Genomic DNA, 23,770 nt, shown 5'->3' with positions numbered 1-23,770 from the left:
TTTCGGGTAAGGTGCCCTAGCCTTTGTGGATCCCTCCACTTCCTGCAAGGCAGCAGGTTTGATTTTGGTCCACCCCGGGTATTTTATTTCCCCGGTACCCACCATATCTGGAGGGCATTCCCCTATCCGCCACCTGGGGAGGCGCTCGATGGGAGATCAAAAACTCCACACGAGAAGTCTCCACTATACAGACCATATTAATGTTCAAGGTCGTCATGGTCAATATGCTATTTCACTAGAAAATAAAATATTTTCAGTCAAACTTCATATTTCAAATTGACTAAGATCACTAAGATCAGCATGAAACAGCCTGAGTTCTATTAAACTATCAATGATATGAAATCATACTGAAAGATACACACAGAAACAATTATGACGATAACCCACAATCCATAATAGAGTCATCGAAATTGACTCTAGTGAAATAAGTAAAATCATATGAACAATGGATCCTTGCTTTGTTTTGATTTAAAATGGTTAAAACTCTAATCCTATTTTTTTAAAGTGACAAATACACTGTCTGTCATACATTTCTACATAAATGTCTAAACCAATGCTAACTTCAAATTACCTCATCTAGAATAATTTCACATGACCCTTGAATAAAAAGTTTGATTAAAATATGACATTTCTATAAAATCATTGCTCTAGACTGAACATTCCAAATGCATCCAATACTGTATCAAAAATACTTTTGCTATAAGCATATAAACACTATTTCTTGTGTAAGAACCTGCTACCCAAGATTGTCTTCTGACTTACACTGGTTTACACTGTTAAATATTTAATATTTCAACTGTATCTCTATAGCAACAACCTGTCATAGTCCATGATAGTATTGAGTCTATGAGCGATGGTGATGATTGTGCAATTGCTGAATTCTGTACGAATGGTGTTCTGGATCAAGGTGTCTGTCTCCATGTCCACAGCAGCCGTAGCTTCATCCAGAATAAGGATCTTGGTCTTCTTCAGTAGGGCTCTAGCCAGGCAGACTAACTGGCGCTGACCAACACTGGCAGAAATGAAATTATAGAGGTAGAATGAAAGAGTGAAGGGATATGCTATATATTTCTCAACATTATTTTCAAGCTAAGTATTCAGAATTTATTAGTGTAGTCATGTGAAACCCTTCACTCATCCTTAATCTTTGGAATTGAAGTCATTGCCATTATTTAAAAAATCAAAAGTTTTAGCTAGATTTGTATAACTATAGATTTCAAACAGAAATTTATGAGCTATTAAAGACAGCATATGGTAATCATTTCAAAAATTAAATATACATATTCTATTAAATCAAGCCACCATGCATGAATTTAAGTCACACCCTATATTTGGAAAAGAAATATTTTAAAGAGAATCTAAATCAACCACCAGTGGACAATGGTTTTGTCTGCTCTGGGTGTGGCAAAATATGTAGGTCGCAACTGTGACTGCATAGTCACAAGAAATACTGAACTTCTCATTAATCTTCGGACTTGAAGATAAGCCTTATTTAAAAAAAAAATTGGCAGTCAAAGTTGCAGCTATTGCGTGTTGCATGAAAAGTAAAGAGAAATGAAGGCCAATGAAGCAATGTCAAAGGGCAAGAAAGCAAAAATGAGAGATGAATATGAATATTCCAATTCTATATTCTATGAGCTATTTGAAGGCTATTCCTGTAACGTGTGGAGTTATTAGTACCTGAGACTCTGTCCTTCCTCCCCAACTTCATACTCCAGACCGTCTGGAATGTTCTCCACAAAGTCTTTAAGGTGAGCGCTGGTCAGTGCATCCCAGATTTGGTGGTCATCATATTGGTCTATGGGATCCAGATTCATGCGGAGAGTTCCAAAAAACAGAACAGGATCCTGAACAGAAAATTTTTTTTTAATGTTTCATGTAAACATAAATTTACCTTGAGCATATTTCTAGAATTAGAATGTCCACTGAGACAGGGCTAGTGGGAAGCGTAGTTAGGAAGCTAAGTATGCTTGAACTTGGCTTGGCTACTTATGAAGGGGGCTCGAGGTTCAACACCCAACTTGAGCCGATTTGTGTTTACTGAGACCTTAAAGGCAGCACGGAAAAAAACTTCTCCCAGATACCCCTTCCCTCCACTGGTCCACAAATGAGATTGGAGTTTTGCGCTCTGAGCATGCTATAAGCATGAAAGTAGCGCTACATAAAAGCTATAATTTAGGGCTTTATACAGCAGCCATGTATAATAGAGTATTATTAAAGTGATTCGTGTATAATAAGGGCCCTAAGGTCAGATAGAAGCAGATGCAAAAATGGAAAAACAATTATATTTTCTAATCATGTATATCATGAAATAAACTGTGGTAAAATAAGTGAATGTAATTTGCATAATGAAATTAATCATGTATGAAAAAACTCCTAAGTGCATAAGATAGTAAATAGAAATATAGCGTTACAAACACATAATGTTCAAAGTTTAAAGCAACCTGAGGTAAGATGGTAAATCGAGATCTAACGTCATGCAGTCCAATGTCTGAAATCTTGATGCCGTCCACACTGATGCTGCCCTCTGTGGCCTCAATAAGCCGAAACAATGCCAGAGCTAAAGATGACTTTCCGGCACCAGTTCTGCCAACTATGCCAATCTGTTGGTAGGGGAAAACGACAAACAATACAAAATTAGACAATTACAATTTTAGTTCTGTTTCTAGCATTTCTAAGCCATAAACAGACGAACTATGAATACAACAGCAGAGATATGTAATGAACTAATCCTTTTTTAAAACTTTTAAACCAGTCAATTTAAAGACACATTAAATAAAATATTTTTACAAGTTAAGAGACAATGAACAACGTAGTTAAGTATGAACTTTAATTTTCAAATCTTTTCATCTTCACTTAAAACTATCAACTCTATGGTGAAAAAAAATGTTTACACATAATATACTTGAACATATTGTCTAGTAGTTCAAGATAGCTGTCTCATTCAAGGGCTACTATATTTCTCTAAGTGTTATGCTAAAAACAATAGCTAAAACCATTGATGCCAGTTGTTAGTACACATCTATATTTAATATCATTTATTATTCTGTTGAATGAAATAAGTTACTGCTGTGTTATATTTGCTTCTCATGTAACTGAATGGCTAAAAGTACTTTTAAAAGTACATTGAGACTCTAATCATTACTCTAAACTTCAAATATTTTATTTCCTGTAAAAAAAAAAATACTCACTCAGCTATGACTAACCAAAAGTTGAAATGCATTTTAGAATTCTTTTCAACATTCACAAACATATAGCTCAACAACAATACATTCAAAAAGATCAGTATCTAATTACCTTCTCTCCAGGCTTGAATTCACAAGTAATGCCTTTAAGAACCAGGTCCAGGCCTTCTCTGTACCTGGTCTGGTAGTTTGAGAACTTCACTTTACCATCCAGGGGCCAGCCTGGCACGGGCCGACGATGGGGTATGATCCAGTCCGCCTTTAAGTTAGCGGAGAGAAAATATTTTCTACAGTTCCATCCATAGTTATACAAAATTATTAACTCTTTCTCTCCTAATCTAAATTCGACCCCATTAAATTAAAATAATTTTGGTTTTATGATCTTTAATCTGCATTGTGTAAAAAGAGCTGGCAATCCTCTTTAATTCTATACCTAATATAAACTTTTCTGATAACAAGCAATTTAATCCGAACAGGATAGTGAAATAAAAATAAGAAAGATTAATAATTCCATTGTAATGTGGAACAATAATTACAGAGAGAAAGAGTTAACAGCAAGGTCAAGGTTATGAAAAGAATCAGTTCCACCTAATCTCATGCTAGTACATTTTAAAATTATTTACACATTCGCATCAAAAGTTCTTATAAACATTACATAACAGAATACTTTTAAGCTAAGTGCTCTTTTGGCATCAATAGTTTACAAAATTGAGTTTTAGACAAAACTAATATTTGTCAAGAAAAGGTCCCAACCTCAGGAGTAAGCTCAGAGTACTCTTTAAGTCTTTCCACAGAGACTATATTTGTTTCCAGGTCACTCATCTGCCTGACCATCCAAACTAAGTTGCTGGACACCTAGAAACAGAATCAAAATATTCTTTTTTTTTTTTTTTTTAAACACATGAAATGAAAGTACATAATAGCATAGCACTGTAAGACTAGGCTGCTCTGAATTATGTTAACTCATTTGAAGTTTGTTATATTAGTGTAATAGCTGATGTAGTAATAGTAAAAGGATATTTCTGAAATGAGAAAATTTAGTTTTTTTACATTAAAATATTTTGGTTTAAATGAACTTAACAAACAAAATTGACTCTGTATATTTTTCTTATATTAAAAGAACACAGAATTTCAAACTGCATTAAAAAAAAAAAATTAAAATAAAAGGTCCTGTTTCAACAGTATATTTAAACAAGAAATTTTTCTGGTTTTTACTGTTAGTTACTTTTAGTGAAATGGAAGGCAGCATATTTTATATTTATTAAGTATCAATATTACCAAAGCAAATTCAAAAATTATATTTATAACAAACAAAAATTCTCCTCAAAAAATATATTTGTGTTCATTACTATCAAAAGAAAGCTTTTGTTTAAATATGCACATATCCTGAAATCTCTATAGATCTAGTTTTAAAAAATAAGAAAAATATCTAATTATTAAGAGTGCACAATAAAGTCACCTGAATAGCATAGGAGACTGAAAGACCCACTTCTCCTCCATTTATGCCTGGAGTCACCACAGCAAAGATGGCAGACCCAAGAATGATAATGTTAGCCAGTAGCTCAAGACTCATACCAAGCCATCTAGACAATAGTTGAACAGTTTAAAATGAAAAGAAACTCATGAAAGGAAGTTTAAGGTCAGATCAATAATTACACAAGTATATTAGGGAGAGTTTTTAATTTTAAATTCCATTGTTTATAAAGTATTGTACAACTAATGATGACCCTTTCTTAGATTACTTGATGAGCATTTGTTTGAATAATATTTCCTGAACTGAACACTTTGCACATCCTGAGTAATCAATGGATCACTTTGCTTATTTTTTAGAGATATTAATCCAGTACTTCTTGGAACACCTATTCTGGCCTCGTGGAACACTGGGGCTCAGCAGAACAAAGTTTGGGAAACACTGTGATTTTGCAATAAAAAATATATCTAAATCTTATTGGTAATGTGTAAAGGCTGATGTCAAAATGAAATCAAATTGTCATCTTATTAAGGAACTTTTTAAAATTCAAATTAATCATAACAACAAAATAAAATACATTTATATCATTAATATGGATTTATTTTTAAATAGTTAACTATAAATGTATCAGGAAAACACATATTATAACTCAATATAATATATTTTTGCAAGCTTATCATTATGGGTATTAAAAAAATAACAGATAGAACAGTTTTGTTGGGTTTTTTTTTTCAAATACAATGCAACATAGACAAACTAACCTGTTAGCAGCAAGACTAATATAGTAATATGACTGGTTCCTGTCCACTCTAATTTTAGACTCTTTGATAAACCTGGCTGAAGCTTCATAAGCTCTGATTGTAGGACCCCCTGATATGGTTTCACTGAAGTGGGTGTAAATTGGAGACCGAGTCACAGACTCAATACGTTTTAGCTGCCTTGAAGTTGGAATGTAAAAATTCTGCATGGTGGGAATAGAATAATTTTTTTTTAATATTTGATTTAAACTTCCTTAAACAAGCATTAAGAGCAGCACATTTTCAATACCACTTCATTGATATAAAAAAATAGGAAATAAATACAAATCTTAAATTCCAAATTAGTTTCACATTGAAGTCTGCCTGTTGATGCTTTGGCTAGAGTTTTTTTTTTTTTTTTGGATATACACATGATCTCAGATCTCCCCACTTCCCATGCAATACAAGGACAGCATATGGAACTAAATTTTTAAAATCTTTGTTAGTTACATGCTTTGAAAATTAACTAAATATGCACTTTTTTTAACAAGAACATATTTTAAGAAACATAAATAGATACTATAAAACTCAAACATGCATGTTTACTGTCATTTATAATGTTTGAGCTGGTTTTCCACATTAAAAAATGTTGAAAACAAAATTAAACAGCTGTACACAACCCGTTTTTACTTTTAAAAAAAATGTCACCAAGCTTGTGTTCTCATTCCAAGTGAGACATAATGATCTCTTCTTATATGAAAGTTTTAAAAATTGCTGCATAATTCTTAGGATGCCATTGGAAGTTATCCTCACATTAGGTTTCTACCATAAACAATGCATACTACAGCAAAAGTAGCAATTGGGTTAATGTTAATTACTAAGTCTATAATAAGAGTATTTTTTTCTAAAACCTGACACAAGGTTTGTCCTTAAGTTTGAAGATTAAGGAGAAATGCCATATTTCACATGGGTATAAAAGCTAATAAAAAAAGTACATGCTAGTGTTACACACTTCTGTGCTGTGTCTTAAGCAGATAAGTCAAATGGAGGTAACTCTCAAATAATGAAATCAAATAACACAGATAAAAAAACTTGTTTCCCTAAAGGCGTCAAGAATAGTCTGTTCTTCATCTGTTGATCTTTTGCTATCCTTTTACAAAAACTAGTCTAGTTTTCTACTAGTTGCGTCATTGTCTCTAAGTCAAAACTTCCCATATTTATGAATAAAATAACTAATTCCTTATGGTGGCGTAACACTAGATAAGATAGTGTCTTCCTTATTATAAAGCTGTCAGAGAAGTCACAATGTCAAACCTAATAAGCTGCACATGAATGATGATTAGGATGAATGAAAAAAAAAAGCCTCACAGAGATGAAGTAGTAGATGACCATAATGGGCACCACAAGGAACAGGAACAGGGGCGTGTTCATTGAGATAATGACCAGGATCATGGTGCAGGTGAAGAACGTGGACATGTAGTCACGGATGATGATTGGCAGATTGTTGTCCACAACCTGGATACAAACAAACAAAGCAATGAGGTCATAAAACATTGGCACCTCTGTAAACATCTAGCTTTTCAAAAGGATTGTCAATGTTAAATTACTGGCATACTATTCGACAAAGGTATCTGCTGTACACTACATTAAAAAGCACTTTAAGACCTATCTGTTTAAAAATGTTTAGATCAGTTTGTCATTTTAGCTCTCATGTTTATGTTTGTTATGTTATCACAGGCCCTTGAGCCTACATTTTGTTGGTTAACAGCGTTCTATAAATTTTATTATTATTATTATTATAATTTTTTAAAATGTACTCAAAAGTCAATCCACATATTATTTCAATTGTTAAAAATATGCTAAGAAAATAGTACAGTTTATTTTCAAATCATTTTCTTTTTTTTTTTAATTTATTGATGCACTTTAAATATAGTAGCACAGGATGATACTTCTTAATTAATTTACTTCGCAGTAACCAGTTCAACTCTACTTGTTATTTATTAATGTGCAAACACAAAAATGAATTAGAATCTCACTTCTATATCTCTGGAGAATCTGTTCATGATCCTTCCTAGAGGAGTCGTGTCAAAGAAAGACATCGGAGATCTGAAGATGGAGGTTAGCATCCCAAAGTGAAGCCTCTTTGCTGCCACGACCATCCTGACCCAGTAGAGGATGTTGTGCACTGTCAGGAAGACAACTAGAAACAAAACACAAAGGGAGATAAATGAATTAGTGCTGTCTGGGTTAAGAATAGATTTAAATTTTAAAAAATGTTTGTATAGTTCAGTGTTTCCCAAACTGTGTTCTTCAGAACCCTAGTGTTCTGAGAGGTCTCAATAGGTCTTCCATGAACTACTGATATAATTAACTAGTAGGTCACCATGTGGATTAATTAATCTCTCTGAAAAATAAGGAAAATGTTCGGCTAAATACTCTGAATGTGCGAAATGTTCTGTTAAGGAAAATGTTTAGGAAACACTGGTATAGTAAATGTATGGACTCTATGCTATGTCTATATCTTGTGGAGTGTACTGTTACTTATTTTATTAGGTCCTAATGGGAATCATGTTTGTCAGTCCTAAAAGAGTAATACTTTTACCAAACCACAATGGATAGAAAACAGTGGCAAAGAGAAAGAATTTTTTTCATTTAAATAATCTTAAACACGTGCAGATGAAGTTTTGGGTAAAACTAGGTGAGATTCACTCTGTGGCCTAGTACTAAAAAGCTAACCTGTCAGACTTAAGATTTTGAATTGAAATTTGAATGGAAACTTAGGACTTTTGTCAATTTTAGGAAATCCCTAAAGAGAATGTACGGAAAATACATTAAAAGCAACACATTATCTATAAGATATTTCAATAATAATTAAAAACCAAATGTAAGTACAGACAATGCTTAAGTTTACAAATTAGTTTCAGTTGGTGGCCTGACTGTTGATGTCTACTAACCTGAAAGGGTGAAACTTTTTTTCGCTTATTGGGGGAAATGGCAATTAAATTCTTTGAAAGAGTTTCAAATACATGCAGATGACATTGTGGGTGGGAAAAGGCGAAGGCTCATATGATGGCATAGTGGTGAAAAGTTGGGCTGCCAGACTGAAGGGCCTGAATTTAAATCTTAATTGATACTTAGATTTTTTTTTTAATTTTAGGAGATACTTAATGCTAGGACATCCCTGAAATTAAGACTTCCTTGACTAAAATGGATACCTAACAAATACTCATGGTATTGTTCACATGACACCTATGTTAACTATTGGCCACAGCAACTGCTTAGTTTTACATTAGTTGCTCCACACACTGGAAACTTTTTTTTTTCTTATGCACTAAGTCACTCTATTTTTTATTGAGTATTATAAGCTATCTCGACATGACCAACGCATAGCTTTTCAACTCAGAACCGGACACAAAAGAATGAGACAATGTATGTTACAGAAGCTTAAAGTCGGGACAAGCAAAACCTGCCCTTGCACCAGAAAATGCTGACTGTGTTCTTTGAAGCTGCACTCTATATCAAGCGTCCAAAACAATATGGAGAACTGCCTGATCTGGAAACCACTGCACGGTTCATCTCAGATATAAAATTACTGATCTGAACTCTCCAACATGTAAAATGAGAACAAGGAAGAAGAATTGAGTATGAAAGGTTATGCAGTATTAACCTTAACCCATATAACGTAGCTCAAAAACTTTTGACACAACATCTTGAATAATTCACCAGTGTGTCATTCTGTCAAAAGGTATTTCCAAATAATGTATTGTACTTTTAGAATTAAAAAAAACAAAAGTGTTGTTTCAACAAACCTTGTACTACACCAAAGACACCAAATATATACAAATAAAAATCTTGTTTCTCTTTGTATTCATCAGTGCTCACTAAACTTAGATTAGCCAGGTAAGAGTCTTCTGTCCAATCTGAGAGCCAAATATTGGACCAAGCACTTGCCACTTGAAACAACACAAAGAACACAAAGGACATAGTCATAGCACAAGTTCCTGTGGCCTTGATGTATGCAGAAAACACTTCCATTTTAACCTGTTAAAAAAAACAAAAAATTCATGTATACTCCTAAACAATCTTAAGGATTGAACATTTCTTGAGATAAAAAATATTTTATTTGCATTTGAAAAAAAAAAATAGTCGACCCCTGTTATTTACCAGAAGTATTCATGATGTAGGCAGCGTATTGTCAAGCAAAGTTCATGAATAAAGTTCAGTGAATAAGAACAATGGACAGGGCACCATAGTTATCCCAATGTTGGCAACCAAAGCTTATAGCAATCTAGTGAAGTTTGAGAGCAACAGTTTTGGCGATGAAAGTTTTTCAGAAATATGCGACAGTTACCCGATGCAGGAATTTCGACTACATTGAAAGACATATTAACCACAAAATATATGTGAAGCGTTGGCCATGGTTAGGAAATAAAGGGCAATACAAAAGGGTAAAATCAAAACAAAGCTACAGAAAAAACATTGAAACTATTTTAATGATACCAGATATTGATGTGTGTAAAAAATGCACACATTAATGTAATTAAATATAGAATGTATAAAGAGAAATATTACTTGTTCTCCCCCCCTCCTTTTTTTTCTCTAAGCCATACTCTCTGCCTCAGTGAAAGTTAGTGGGGTAACTCTAAGTCCTACTTGCAGGATTTAAAGAGTTATCTTCCATGACTTTTTTGCGGTGTCCAGCATGGTTGGGCCATGAAGAGAATTATATATATATATATAGATGATTTGAGATTTAATATGTCTCAGAGTCTGCAAGGGATTTTATTTATCATTCTTATGTGACATTATCTGGTACTGCATTAGCAACAATTGCAATGTTTGAAAATTGTATTTAAATGTATATATAATTATTGCTACTTTACTTTACTTTGCTACTTATAAAATACAGACGTTACTTCCAAAAAGAAGATGATTATGTCCTATGCATGTCCCTAGGTCAATCTAGTCATGCGTTTTAATCAATGACTCTGCTAAGTCGGTGGTTTACCTGGCTGATTCAAGCAACCAATTCCATGCTCTAATAGCATTAGGAAAGAAGGAGCATTTGTACAAATTTGTCCTAGCATAAGGAACAGGAATGTGCCTTTATCTTTGTGTCTTTCAGAGTATTTTATTTATTTATTCAGATAATTATATCTGTTGGTGAAGTATAGTAACTACTAGTAGTAGGATTACACCTTTGTAAACAAGGGCAACCCATTCCATGCTCTAATAGCACTAGGGAAGAAACTATATTGCTACAAATTTGTCCTATCTTATGGAACAAGAAATGTGCCTTTATCTTTGTGTCTTTCTGCATATTTTATTTGGTTTATTTTTGTATTTGAAGATTATTTATTAATACCTGTAGATTTAATAAACTTGTTATGCAATGTTCTTATCCTTGAACATTTGTGATTTTTTTGTAACATTTAACAAAACATATTTTTAATCAGTAATGAGATAGGTAGTGCAGTTTAAATAGCAAGATGTATTTAAAAAATATAAATTTATATTTCTGATTGAAATATTTTCAATTGTTGATATTTTTAAACAATATACCTAGAATTTACAGACAGCATAAAATGTAGTCTACTTATAGATCAAAGTGTAGAATTATTTCTGAAAAACTTAGCTTTATACCATCATTTTATGTAAACAAGACACAACTTACTTTGCCAGCTTCCATCTTTTCAGCTTGAACTAATTTACCATCAGACTGATTTGCATTTTTCTCGTCCTCCTCATAAATGACAGTTTGAGAGTTCAAGTAGAGAGAACTGGTGAGGGAAGACTCATATGTCAAGGACATGGTCCGTCTGAAAACAAAAATATGAGATATAAACACTAGTCCTAGTAAATAAAAAGTCAAGGAATTTTTTTTTATTTATCATGTCTATTTATATACACATATTTCAAGGAAATAATAGATGCATTTAAAAATTTGGAAATACTAAAAAGAAAGTCACTTTAATAAAAAGAAAGAATTTGTATCCAGTTTGACTTACTTTCCAGGCATTCTTGATATTTTCATGACTGCCTCCTCACCAGAAGTGTAGTCTGATGTACCAGTTTCCCCCTCATTCCAAACATGAGACTTGGGAGTTACTGAAACACAAACAAAAACTGAGATAAATATGTGAATTGGGAGCTACTGAAACACAAACAAAAACAACAGAGATAAATATGAGAATTAAGAGCTACTGAAACACAAACAACAGAAATAAATATGAGAATTAAAAGCTACTGAAACACAAACAACAGAGATAAATATGAGAATAAAGAGCTAATGAAACACAAACAACAGAAATAAATATGAGCATTGGGAGCTACTGAAATACAAAGAATAACAGATAAATATGTGAATTGGGAGCTACTGACACAAAGAAAAACAACAGAGATACATGTGAGATTTGTGAGCTACACGAACATAACAAAAAGAAAGATAAATATGAGACTAGTTAGCTACTGGAACATAAGCAACAACAGAGATAAATATGAGACTAGTTAGCTACTGGAACACAAGCAACTACAGAGATAAATATGAGACTAGTTAGCTACTGGAACACAAGCAACTACAGAGATAAATATGAGACTAGTTAGCAACTGGAACATAAGCAACAACAGAGATAAATATGAGACTAGTTAGCTACTGGAACATAAGCAACAACAGAGATAAATATGAGACTAGTTAGCTACTGGAACATAAGCAACTACAGAGATAAATATGAGACTAGTTAGCTACTGGAACATAAGCAACTACAGAGATAAATATGAGACTAGTTAGCTACTGGAACATAAGCAACAACAGAGATAAACATTAGACTTTGGAGCTACTGAGTCACCAACTCTTGACTTAGAATAACATTCAACACTAGATTAACCCCTAGATATGGGTAGGACATAGCGATCTCCTCTTTTAATGGCATGTCTGTAATTTCTATAAGAAGATATGTGCAACTCACTCTCCAGACTCTCTTCCTTTTCATTCTCCTCTCCAAGTAGCATGTAAGTTCTGATAAACTCGGCAAAAGATCCATTGTGAGACATCAGGTCTTCATAGCTGCCTGACTCGCTGATGGCACCATCATTGAGAACTATAATTGAGTCAACCATCGGGAGCCAATGTGCTCCATGAGTTACAAGTACCCGAGTCTGGAAAACATTTCAAGATAATCCACTGCCATTACAGTACAGATACAAGTCTACATACAAACCAAGAATGATTTAGGAGTTTTTAGACAGATTCTTTCCAATTTCAAGCAGCCTTTTTTTTCAATTTTTCTTTCAACTTTAAAGACAAATTGTGTAATATACGCTGATGTTTAAGCTTTGAGATTGGTTTGGGTCATGACAATCATTTACATTAAGATTGTTTTGAATGTTTGAAGTGTAATCAAAAAGAGAAAACTCATTTCAAATTAGGCAGGTACAAATGCTAGCCAGCAAGTATACCCAGTTAACTATGAAATTTTAATCTTCATGGTAGTGTTAATTTAAAAAATTTTTTTTTTTTAAAGTTTGGTAGGCTGAAAGGGTTTTATTGTCTTTTATTTAAATTTATTAAATGGATTATTACAATTTATTCTAGCCTGTAAAATATCATATCAGAATTTCAAACATAATCTCAAAATTATTAATAATATGATAACATTAAAAGTTTAGAAACACTTTTGAATATACTTTGTCATAAATGCCACTAAAAAAACAAACAACTAGAATTTTCAACTTTACTTCATTAAACATCTTTCTTAAAAAACAAAAAAGTTTTTCTGATCTATGTCTTAAGTTTTTCAGCATTTTTTAAGTTACACTCAAAAATTAGAAAAAGAAAATTTGTTATTAAATAAAAGTCTAAAAAATAAAAATATTTACTACTGCTGGGGTGAACACTTGTATCGAAAAATAGAATAGAAGCATATATATATAGGCACCCTGCTGGACCAAAATAACACAGGATGTTTGGACCATGAGGCTTTCATCAATTAATGTCTGCTGTATTATTTCTAAATTTAATTCGATACAAATTTAACAAATCTCATCAAAAATATTTTTTTTTACAAATATCTGTATATCAAATGAAGTTGATTACATTGAGTAAGATTGTACCTTTCCTTTCAATATACCCTTGTGGCCAATGACACTGTTGAAAATGTGTTTCCCCACATGAGAGTCCACGGCTGACAACGGGTCATCAAATATGTAAATGTCAGCATTGCTGTAGACTGCCCTGGCCAAGCTGACCCTCTGCTTCTGTCCACCACTCAAGTTGATGCCCTTGAAGTCACATAATAATCAAAATACAACTTTAGATTTTTCTTTCCTTGTGTAATATTTTGTTTTAAGAGCACTCCATAAGGTTTGCTTTAAACAGGAAGCTTGAAACAAATTTGATTTTTAACATATCTCATTTTTTTTTAAATTTTATTTGATAGCTAAGTATATTTTTCTAGCTTAAAGGTATAAATGATAGCTAAGTATACAAGTATACAAGTAGATTCTAACTTAGTGTCTTAAATGGTAGCTAAGTTATATAAATGATAGCTAATTGCTATAAATAATATTAATCATAGCTGTATGGTATAAATAATAGCTAAGTGAAATAAATGATACCTGAATGGTACAATATAAATTATAGCTGAATTGTATTGATTATAACTTAATGAAAATATCAAATGTAGCCAAGTGAAATAAATGATGGCTAAATCTTATAAAAGATTGGGTTACAAATCCTATTGCCTCTAGTTAAATGAATCTCATTGGAGGCTATTTTACATTTCAGATGCAATTACAACTATAGTTGTTATTTCTCAATGGCCTAACTGTCACTAGTAAAACTTTATACAGCCTCTCCAATATAACCCATCAATCCAGCATACAAAGCTTGTAACTATATGAGGGCTCCATGGAAAGACATGCAATACAGAAAAGAATCATTATGATCATATTACCTTCTCCCCTATTTCTGTCATGTCACCAGCCGAAAGGATCTCCAGGTCACGCAGCAAGGCACAGGCTTCAATCACCTTCTTGTAGCGTTTCTTATTGAATGGTTTGCCAAACAGGATGTTATCTTTCAGTGTGGCATTCTGGATCCAAGCTTGCTGAGGAACATAGGCCACTTTACTCTGCAGTAGTCGGAGATCATGCCATGAAGAAAAAAAACATACAATTAAATAAAGATTTATACAAATGTATAATTTACTTTTTCATAGATACCACCATGTTCAAACATCACTTGTAGAAATAGTAGTGATACAATAAATGTAGATTGATAATAGTCCAGGAAAATCTCATTCAATAGTGCTGAATGGTGAGTTTTGAATGTTAGCCCTAATCTCTATGTCAGAATACAGGAACAGTTGCTGATCCGATGCTCTAGATCAGTGTTTCCCAAACTTTTTCCTTAACAGAACAATTTGCACATTCTGAATATTTGGGGGAACACTTTGCTTGTTTTTAGAGAGGTTAATTCCCCTAGTGGCCTAAAAGTTAATTGTTCCAGTAGTTCATGGAACACCTATTCAGGCCTTGTGGAACACACTTTGGGAAACACTGGTCTAGAGTGTGAAGCCTGATGAAGTCATTATGCTTTTAAGCTTGGAATTGTAGGTCCAGCTTCAAATAACTACTGGTGCTCTAATAGAAAATAAACCATGTCTATCTTTGTGCAGACTACAAATCACATACTGAACATTGGCCACAGAACATTTGTACAGGACCATGAACCACTAATTTCTGAAAATGTCTAGGTACAGACAATTTAGTCTGATTTACATGACACTCTTATTTTTTTTTACTAAACCACCAGAAAAAAAAGGCTTGCATTGCTGTAAAAAAATATGTCTTTCTTTTCAAGTTGGCAACACTTGTCTCAATGACAATCACCTTGATTGAAGCAATCCCAGTTAGCCTTTCCATTTCACCAAGTAGAGCAGACATGAGAGAACTCTTACCACTGCCAACAGGGCCAACAACTGCATACAGTTTGCCCTCTGGGATCTTTATGTTGATACTGTGGAGCACAAAATATGATTGGTGTTATAAAAGTATAAAACTGATTTTCTATTAGGGGTGCACCGGATAGTCCCTCCGGCTCCGGCTTCTGTCGAATATCCGGCATTTTTTACTATCCGGTGCTATTCGGCTCCGGTCGGATATCACTACCGGATAGTAAACCGGATAGTAAAAAATACACCTATTTAATATGCATAAAGTGGACCTCGTTCCATTACTGTCTGTTATAGAATGTATTAATGCTTATATGAAAACAAAATAATGTGCTTAAAAATAGAGCCATTATGAATATGCAGCAAACTTTGTTTATTATAAAGACAAGGCGTGTTAATAACTTAATATGAATAGAGATGAAACTTTACATCATAAATGCGCTTTACATACAGAGCAGCAATGGCTGGCACCTTTTTCAATTTGTCTTGACCTTTGAGTAAGTTAGTTAACATGTTAAAATGCTACATTCCTTGACTACGTCATGCTGACCAGACGTCTGTCTAGCTGTGCGGGTATATCTCCAGAGGTAGAGATGAACAACTCCCACCCCCTTTTATTTGTTTAGTCCATCACATTGAGTTTTTTATGGGTGGGTAACCACAAGTTAAATACGATGGACGTAGGTTTAATGTCAGCGTATTGACACTCTCTAGTGGTCACACCTTTCGAGGGAACTGAGTTTGTTTACTTAGTAGTTAATCTTTATTAGGGGGGGGGGGCTGGACTACAAGAGCCACACCTCTAATGTAACCAGGTATATTTCTAGATGAACAACTCCCTTCCCCTTTTATTTGTTTAGCCCATCACATTGAGTTCATTGATTGACAGGTGACCCCAAGTCAGATACGATGGACGTAAGCACTCTCTAGAGGTCACACGAGGGAACTAGATTTGTTATTGGGGGGGGGGGGGTGGACTAGACTTTACATTATAAATTCGTATTACATACGTAGCAGCGATGTCTGGCACATTTTAAAAGCTTGTCTTGACCTTTGAGTGGTCTTGTAAACACGTAATATTCCTTAACTACGTCACGCTGATAATCTGTCTAGATTTGCGAGTATATCTCCAGAGGTAGAGATGAGCACCCCCACCTCCTTTTGTTTGTTTAGTCCATAACATTGAGTTCACGGATAGGCAGCTGACCACATTAAGCCAGATGTCAACGTGTTGACACTTTCTAGAGGTCACATCTTATGAGGGAACTGAGTTTGTTTACTTGGAGTAGATTTTTTATTAGGGGCGGGACTACAAGCCAAATCTCTATAAGGTTAATCTGGTATGAGTTTGTTTATTATGAGATAGGTTGTCAATCAAGGGTCTGGTCCACAAACCAAATTGTTAAGACATATTGACACTGTCTAGAGGTCACTAGATGATGACACTAAGTTTGTTTACTTGGAGAGAAATGTCAATTAGGGCGCTGAACTACAGGACACATCCCTACATGTATTTTGTTACACACGGGTATAAAAGTGGCTTGCAAGGGCATTTAGTAAATTAAATAGTAATAATAATGGCTGATAAAAAGTCATCACTTATATGGCGTTACTTTAATGTCAAAACAATGGACTACTCTAAAGCAGTTTGCAATGCTTGTAAAATAGTAATGTCACGTGGTAAACCAGGCAAACCTAAAGACTTTTCAAGCACCACTATGATTAGTCATCTACGCTCGAAACACCCAGACTTATTCAACGAAATGACTGCATTGAAATCAGCATCAAATAATGTCACTGCCTGTGCCAGTACGTCTACGAGCTCCAGTGATTCGTCAAGCCTCACACACAAGCAGCAACCAGGGATTAAAGAGGTCTTAGACAAAGCTAAATTGTGGGATATTAATAGTGATAATGCTAAACGCATTCACTTGGCCATAGCAAAGATGATTGCAACTGACATGGAACCTTACCAAGTAGTTGAGAAGCCTGGATTTATTGGACTTTTAAAAGTACTGGAGAAAAGATACACTGTGCCTAGTCGCAAATATTTTACAGAACGTGTTATTCCAGATATCTACGACAATATTTCCTCAAAGCTTCGTGAAATGCTATCTGATGCTAAAAGCATCGCTTTCTCAACGGTCACTTGGACAGCTGATAATACCACCGAATCATATTTTGGTTTAACTGCCCATTGGTTGAATGAGTCATTTGACCGAAGCAGCTATGTTTTGCATTGTACAAAATTTAATGGCCAGCATACGGCTGCAAATTTGCTGTACTTAAGATATTTACTAAGCCATTATCTGTATTAGATACAAACCAGAAGTGGTTTGTGGCCTTTAAAACACGAGCCTAATGACAAGTTGATGGTGTCAAATACATGAACACAAACATCTACCCACTATACAACTTAGATTGTACTTAAGAAAGATTTACGCTATAAAACCAAGAGTGAACTTTACCTTTGAAAGATTTACATTAGTTACATATATGTTTATATATTCTGCATGAGTTATCCCACATTCTACTTTACAATACATACGCACACACCATATCATGTTACAAAGATTAGTTTATTATAAGCATATCTGTAAAAAAAAATGCTGTTCATTTTAATTTATCAATCAGTGATAGAGTTTAAAGTAAGAAAGTAAATAACAAAATAATATGAATATAGGTATGTTATATAGAAGATTTGCAAAAACTTCAGTAAAACGAGCTGTTAGAGTCATGTAGGTATCCGGCTCCGGCCGAATATCTAATTGTACTATCCGGTTATATCCGGCTCCGGCCGGATATCAAAAAGTACTATCCGGTGCACCCCTATTTTCTATTAATGTGTTTTTAGACTCAGTTTCTTGAACTTTTTTTTCAGCCATATATAAATTATGTTTATTCCAAAAATAAAAAAAAAAAAAAAAACTATACAGTTCTATGTACTGTTTGTGATCTGAGATTAAATTGTATTAGTTAAAACTAAATAAACTTTGAGGTCTTCTTCTAAATTTAGAAATAAAACTTTAGATCTTCTCATTCTACACTCTTAGATTCTATACTATATGATACAAAATATTGTTATTATTTCCAATAGAGAGCCTCTAGTTTAATAGGCGAATGACATCAATGAAAATAATAACAGTTTAAGGCATTGAATAAATCTGTAACTAAATTAGATATGGAATTACTCTGTCAGACATACTTATGTTTAGTGCTTTAATTTCAACATTTAAAACAAATATGATTCATTAACCAGCTTACTTTTTTAAGGTTGCTCCTGATGATTTGTCCCATGTAAAGGAACCATTCTCTACTTCAATAGCAAAATCTTTGGGGGAAAAGAAGAAAACAAAAACTAATTGTGTGATATTTCTACATGTGCAAATATGATTAGAATGTAAAAGGGAATAATTAAAGCTATAGCCTATTCTAAAACACAAATAAAAAAGGCTACTGACTTGCTCTGCTGTCTTTTATCACATTATCAGCTTTCAGATCTTCGGTACAAAGGAAACTATTGATTCTTTCTACTGAGACAATGGCCTGTGGAGATCAAAAAAACTTGTAGGACTAATTAAATACTTCTAAGTTAATCAAAGATACAACTAACTGAAGTTAGATTTACCTGGACACTCATAGAGATAATGGTGGACAGTAAGGCCAAAGGAACCCTCAGAAGATTGAAAAAGCTTAAGGCAACAAAAGCCTTATTGGCATCTAGATGGTTCTCTTCTGATATGTTGACATAGACTGCAAATGTTGCCAGCATAATCTACAAATGCAATGCAAGACAGGGAAATAGTATAGATGACATTAGAGACATAACATTTTTGTTACAAAGTAAAATGCCAAACTATCATGTTTTCAATGCATCAAATAATTCACACAACTTTTCTTACTTTAGCCAATACATGTTCAAACAAAAAGAAGGCAATAGTAGCAATAACGCTAATGATAATCTAGTTTTTACCACAGGTGATTCAGTAAATCAGAATTAAGTATTTCCTCAATAAATATATATTTTGTATTAAGGGCTTACCAAATATGGAGCTGCATTGAAACACACACTGATGAGAACATTTAGATAAGCTATCTTAAGAAGTATTCCCGTCTCATTGCTGCGAATGTCAGAAATCTTCCTGTGAAAAGGTGGCTCCCAAGCATACAATTTGAGGACCTAAGAAATGAAAGACAGAAAATGAACACCTTTTTGTTCAGGATTATGATAAGTATGGTACACTAGTAACACTCATGCACAAGCAAACACAGACAGTAAAGAAACTTCCCCATTTATGAACATTGTTACATTAAAATAATGCACTATGATGACTGACTAACAAATATGGTTGAGAACAAACAATATGATTTTATAATACATTTGGGATGGGATATTATATTTCTATCATCAGAAATGTAGCTAAACAACTTTTTTTGCCTCTTTCATATTTTTAAAAACTGAATTGATTAAAATATAATGATTATATTGCCAACTAACAATTGACAACTTATCTAAGCTCCCAAGGTAACTAAGATGGCTTTTTATCTTAGAACCTCAGAGGGTCATGTGAGTAAGTATATTTTCTTGACCTATTTACATCTGTCATGATTGAGTTGCATGTTTAAAGGTTGTCTTTGTCTACAGATGTAAGAGATTTAGACTTAAGCTTACTTTCATGCCACAGAGAGACTCATTGGTCAGTCGGAGCCTGGCATCTTTGTGCTTGAGATTTTCTACCTGCAGCTGTTGTTGTAAGTTGGCAACATAGGAGTTCAACGGGACTGTCAGCAGCAGTACAGCCAGACCAGCAAACACAGAGACTCCAATGTAGCTGTACAGTATAGCAACAGCCATCACAACCTAAATGGTTCGGATGTGTAATATAATTTTAAAATAGTCAAGACATAAAGTTGATGTTGTGAGTTCCAACACAAGAATTAAGTCAACAACAAACTATCAAAGATTTGAAAACACTGGGAATAATGTAGGAAAAAAACAGCATGCAAAATGAAAATTATGATATAATTATCACTGCAATAAAATCAAACACATTAGACAACTGCCTATTTTAGTCTTATTATTATTTACATTATTACATTTTTTTTTAACAAAATTAAAAATGTAATATTTTCTACCATAAAAGAAAACAACTGACAAGACAGAGCTAAGTAAAATCCTGAAAACACAGAGACCTGCCATATAAATGTTTATTAAGTTTTATTACAAGAAGATTAATGGTTTTCCAATGTTTCTTAGACCATAGATACCTTGAATTCCTTTTAATTTAAAGATCTGAATCCCAATTCAATTTAGAAATACAGGATTTCCTCTCAGATAAATTGACCAAATTTAATGGGGACATGGCATTAGCTTTTGAGAATTTTCAAGCAATCATCAGAGTTGGCAGTAATAGATTTGAGAAAAATAAAGATCTACCTGAAGAGGTGTGGTCCAGGCAAAGAAAAAAAAGTTCATAACATCCTGTACTCTCTGACAGTCTACAGACATCAAGTTGACTATCTCCCCTGCTGTTGATTCTTTCTTGGATTCATTGTTCATTGTCAAAGCCTGAGATAGGAAAAAAAAATAGACCATCAAAAATCTCTAAAAGAAAAGCAATATTCTAAAAAAATCATGTATATTTTAAAGAAAGGATAGGGGGGGAGAAAGGAGGGGGACTGAGTTGTTAAGCACTTGGCTTCCTAACCTGGGGTGCTGGGTTTGAATCTCAGTAAAGACTGGGATTTTGAATTTCTGAAATTTTTAGGGCACACCTGAGTCCACCCAACTTTAATGGGTACCTGAATTTAGTTAGGGAAAGTAAAGGTGGTTGGTCGTTGTGCTGGCCACATGACACTCTGCTCGTTAACCACTGTCCAGGAAACAGATCACCTTAAGATCGCAAGGTCTGAGTCCAATGGTGAAGTACTGTTGTGGAGCTATGCTCCACTGGGAGTCAAAAGGACTAAGTCAAGTAAGTCATGCAACGAGGGCACTTAGCTGTCTAAAGATGCTGGAATTTCAAATTTTTTCAAATATAAATACTGTCAAATTTTTCTTTTGAGACTAGTGCTGTTTGTATTATTATTTTTTGTCCCCCCAAAGTAACAACATCTGCAGGTTTGGGGATGCCCATTTAGTAATACACTGAAGAAACGCAGTGTTGAAATTAATTAGACAAGAGTTGCTTCAAACTCAATCAAATGAAATGAATAACCCAATGCTGAACAAATATTGACATCAAATATAAATCATTTGTGTAAATCATATAAGCACTAAGGGAGCTAGACTTACAGAAAGCTATGTACCTGTGTACAATGTATTGTGAACAATGACAGGTAACTTATGACTATTAATCATTGACCAACGATGACCACAGTATCTTGTTTGTTTTCCTTTTATATTACCCCAACAAAACGTTTTCTAGATGACTATGTTATTCTTAATCCTTCCTTCAAATATTCTTCGGAATATTATTTTCCAGCTGACCTGCACAATTACTTACAAAATGAGTTCAATGTCTTCCTGATGTTTTGTTGAATATCTTTACTTATGGTAATTAATGTTAAAAAATGTTGCTTTTCTTAAAAATTACTTAAAGATGTTTTATATATATATATATATATATATATATATATATATATATATATAACTATAATGGGCTTAAAACTCAGTAAAATATTCAGAAAAACATTGAGACAGACACTTCATTTCTTATTCCATATGCTAGGACAAAGTCATGCAAGTAATCTTTCTTCCCAAGTGCCAATAGAGCATGAAAAGAGTTGTCTGCATCAGCCAGTAAAACCAATGACTTATTAAAATTTAAATCTCTAATTACAATAAACAACTTAAAAAAACATGTTAATATGTATAGGAAATAATAATAATCTTTATTTTTAAAAAATGTCATTTATAAGAGAAGCCTAGTCCTGTGATATATGCTCCAGACTTTCATTCTGATGGTTCAGTGTTCAAATCCTGCCCACCACCATCCTTCTCCGTCCTGCAGGAGGTTTTGGCAAAGATGTAATTATTGAAAACAAACCTTTTTGTAAATAGCTGCCACCAGTGTGGTTTTCATCTGCATGCCAACTATCTGTGACATCCAGAAACTGAAATTGAACAGCACTGACTTGACCATCTGTGTAACAAACAGCAGTACAGCCAGGGCATAGCCTTTCCACACATAATCTGTGTCTTTATTCTCAGCATAAGTGATTAGCAAACTGCACAAAACAGAATCAGGAATTTTAAATTATAATACTTAAACAACAGAACCATAGCTTATAACTTGCTGAACTAGCTACTATTATTACTTAGAAATACAAATGTGGTTGCCAGTTTAGATGGTTAGCATTTGTATCTAATTTGATTATTATCTAACATCATGTGGTATTAAAACAAAATGGTGAAATACTGTGGATATTGTTGCATATATAAAATGATCGTCCTGAATCAGTAATGAAATCTACTCCACAAGCTATAAAGTTGTATGAAAAATTGGAAAAACCTAGATTTCTCCTCAAATGACAACTTAAAGTGACAACTAGCCCGATTTCCCAGCAATTTTTCTTAAAAACTACCCTTAGCTGGTCTAAATAATTTTATAACATCTGAAAAAATAGAATCTGAAAATGGCTCAAACCAGTGGCTTTCTAAATTATAGTATTATCAAAGTTAAACAATTTTTAACAAGATATTACAAAGTATATATTAAAGTAACCTTAAAAGAACTGGACTCAACATGAGAAACACATCAGACACAACTTTTTGAATAAGGCCTATCAAAAGTGGTGTGGCAATCATTTTTCCCAATACTTTCAATAGTGATGGTTTTGGCTGTTGAACAACAAAAAAATCATTTTTATGACACAATAGCATACTAAACAAAAAAGAAACATACTAAACAAAAAAGAAACATACTAAAAGAAGAAACATACTAAAGGAAGAAACATACTAAAGGAAGAAACATACTAAACAAAAAAGAAACATACTAAACAAAAAAGAAACATACTAAACAAAAAAGAAACATACTAAACAAAAAAGAAACATACTAAAAGAAGAAACATACTAAAGGAAGAAACATACTAAACAAAGAAAAAACATACTAAATGAAGAAGAAACATACTAAACAAAGAAGAAACATACTAAACATAAGAAACAAAGCTAATTAACCCAGCTAAGTAATAAAAATATTTCATATGTAATGTTTATCACAAATTAAAGCCTGTAAATTAAATGTTTACCTAATATTTGGCTTTAAATATTTAAAATATGCAATTAAAATACAATCTATTAAACAACAATAATATGCATGTAATTAAAAACTAAAAAGTTAGTGCATTTTTAATATCCGAAAGTGCCATCAGTATCAATTATTATTATCAAAGCTGGATCATTTACATATTAAAAGATGAACAGCT

General features: G+C 33.3%; 1 protein-coding gene across 3 annotated transcripts in view; it reads right to left on the bottom strand.

Annotated features, from left to right (window-relative positions):
• Nucleotides 1-23,770, bottom strand: part of LOC106069554 (multidrug resistance-associated protein 1-like) — a 40,668-nt gene that overhangs the window by 3,694 nt on the left and 13,204 nt on the right. For all 3 annotated transcript variants that reach the window (XM_056010697.1, XM_056010694.1, XM_056010695.1), the window contains exons 10-33: nt 23,071-23,186; nt 22,393-22,573; nt 20,781-20,912; nt 20,016-20,204; nt 19,386-19,523; nt 18,972-19,118; nt 18,805-18,889; nt 18,608-18,674; nt 15,282-15,408; nt 14,345-14,521; nt 13,503-13,670; nt 12,359-12,548; nt 11,402-11,501; nt 11,068-11,212; nt 9,203-9,434; nt 7,430-7,593; nt 6,762-6,908; nt 5,418-5,617; nt 4,645-4,768; nt 3,939-4,040; nt 3,298-3,444; nt 2,445-2,603; nt 1,681-1,847; nt 818-1,012 (exon numbers count right to left, since the gene is read on the bottom strand). In XM_056010697.1, coding sequence (XP_055866672.1) covers nt 818-1,012; nt 1,681-1,847; nt 2,445-2,603; nt 3,298-3,444; nt 3,939-4,040; nt 4,645-4,768; nt 5,418-5,617; nt 6,762-6,908; nt 7,430-7,593; nt 9,203-9,434; nt 11,068-11,212; nt 11,402-11,501; nt 12,359-12,548; nt 13,503-13,670; nt 14,345-14,521; nt 15,282-15,408; nt 18,608-18,674; nt 18,805-18,889; nt 18,972-19,118; nt 19,386-19,523; nt 20,016-20,204; nt 20,781-20,912; nt 22,393-22,573; nt 23,071-23,186 — 3,599 coding nt within the window. The remainder of the gene's footprint in view (nt 1-817; nt 1,013-1,680; nt 1,848-2,444; nt 2,604-3,297; nt 3,445-3,938; nt 4,041-4,644; nt 4,769-5,417; nt 5,618-6,761; nt 6,909-7,429; nt 7,594-9,202; nt 9,435-11,067; nt 11,213-11,401; nt 11,502-12,358; nt 12,549-13,502; nt 13,671-14,344; nt 14,522-15,281; nt 15,409-18,607; nt 18,675-18,804; nt 18,890-18,971; nt 19,119-19,385; nt 19,524-20,015; nt 20,205-20,780; nt 20,913-22,392; nt 22,574-23,070; nt 23,187-23,770) is intronic.

Source organism: Biomphalaria glabrata, chromosome 14, assembly GCF_947242115.1.
Source record: "Biomphalaria glabrata chromosome 14, xgBioGlab47.1, whole genome shotgun sequence".
NCBI lineage: Eukaryota > Metazoa > Mollusca > Gastropoda > Planorbidae > Biomphalaria > Biomphalaria glabrata.
This window is presented reverse-complemented; position numbering and strand designations above follow the sequence as displayed.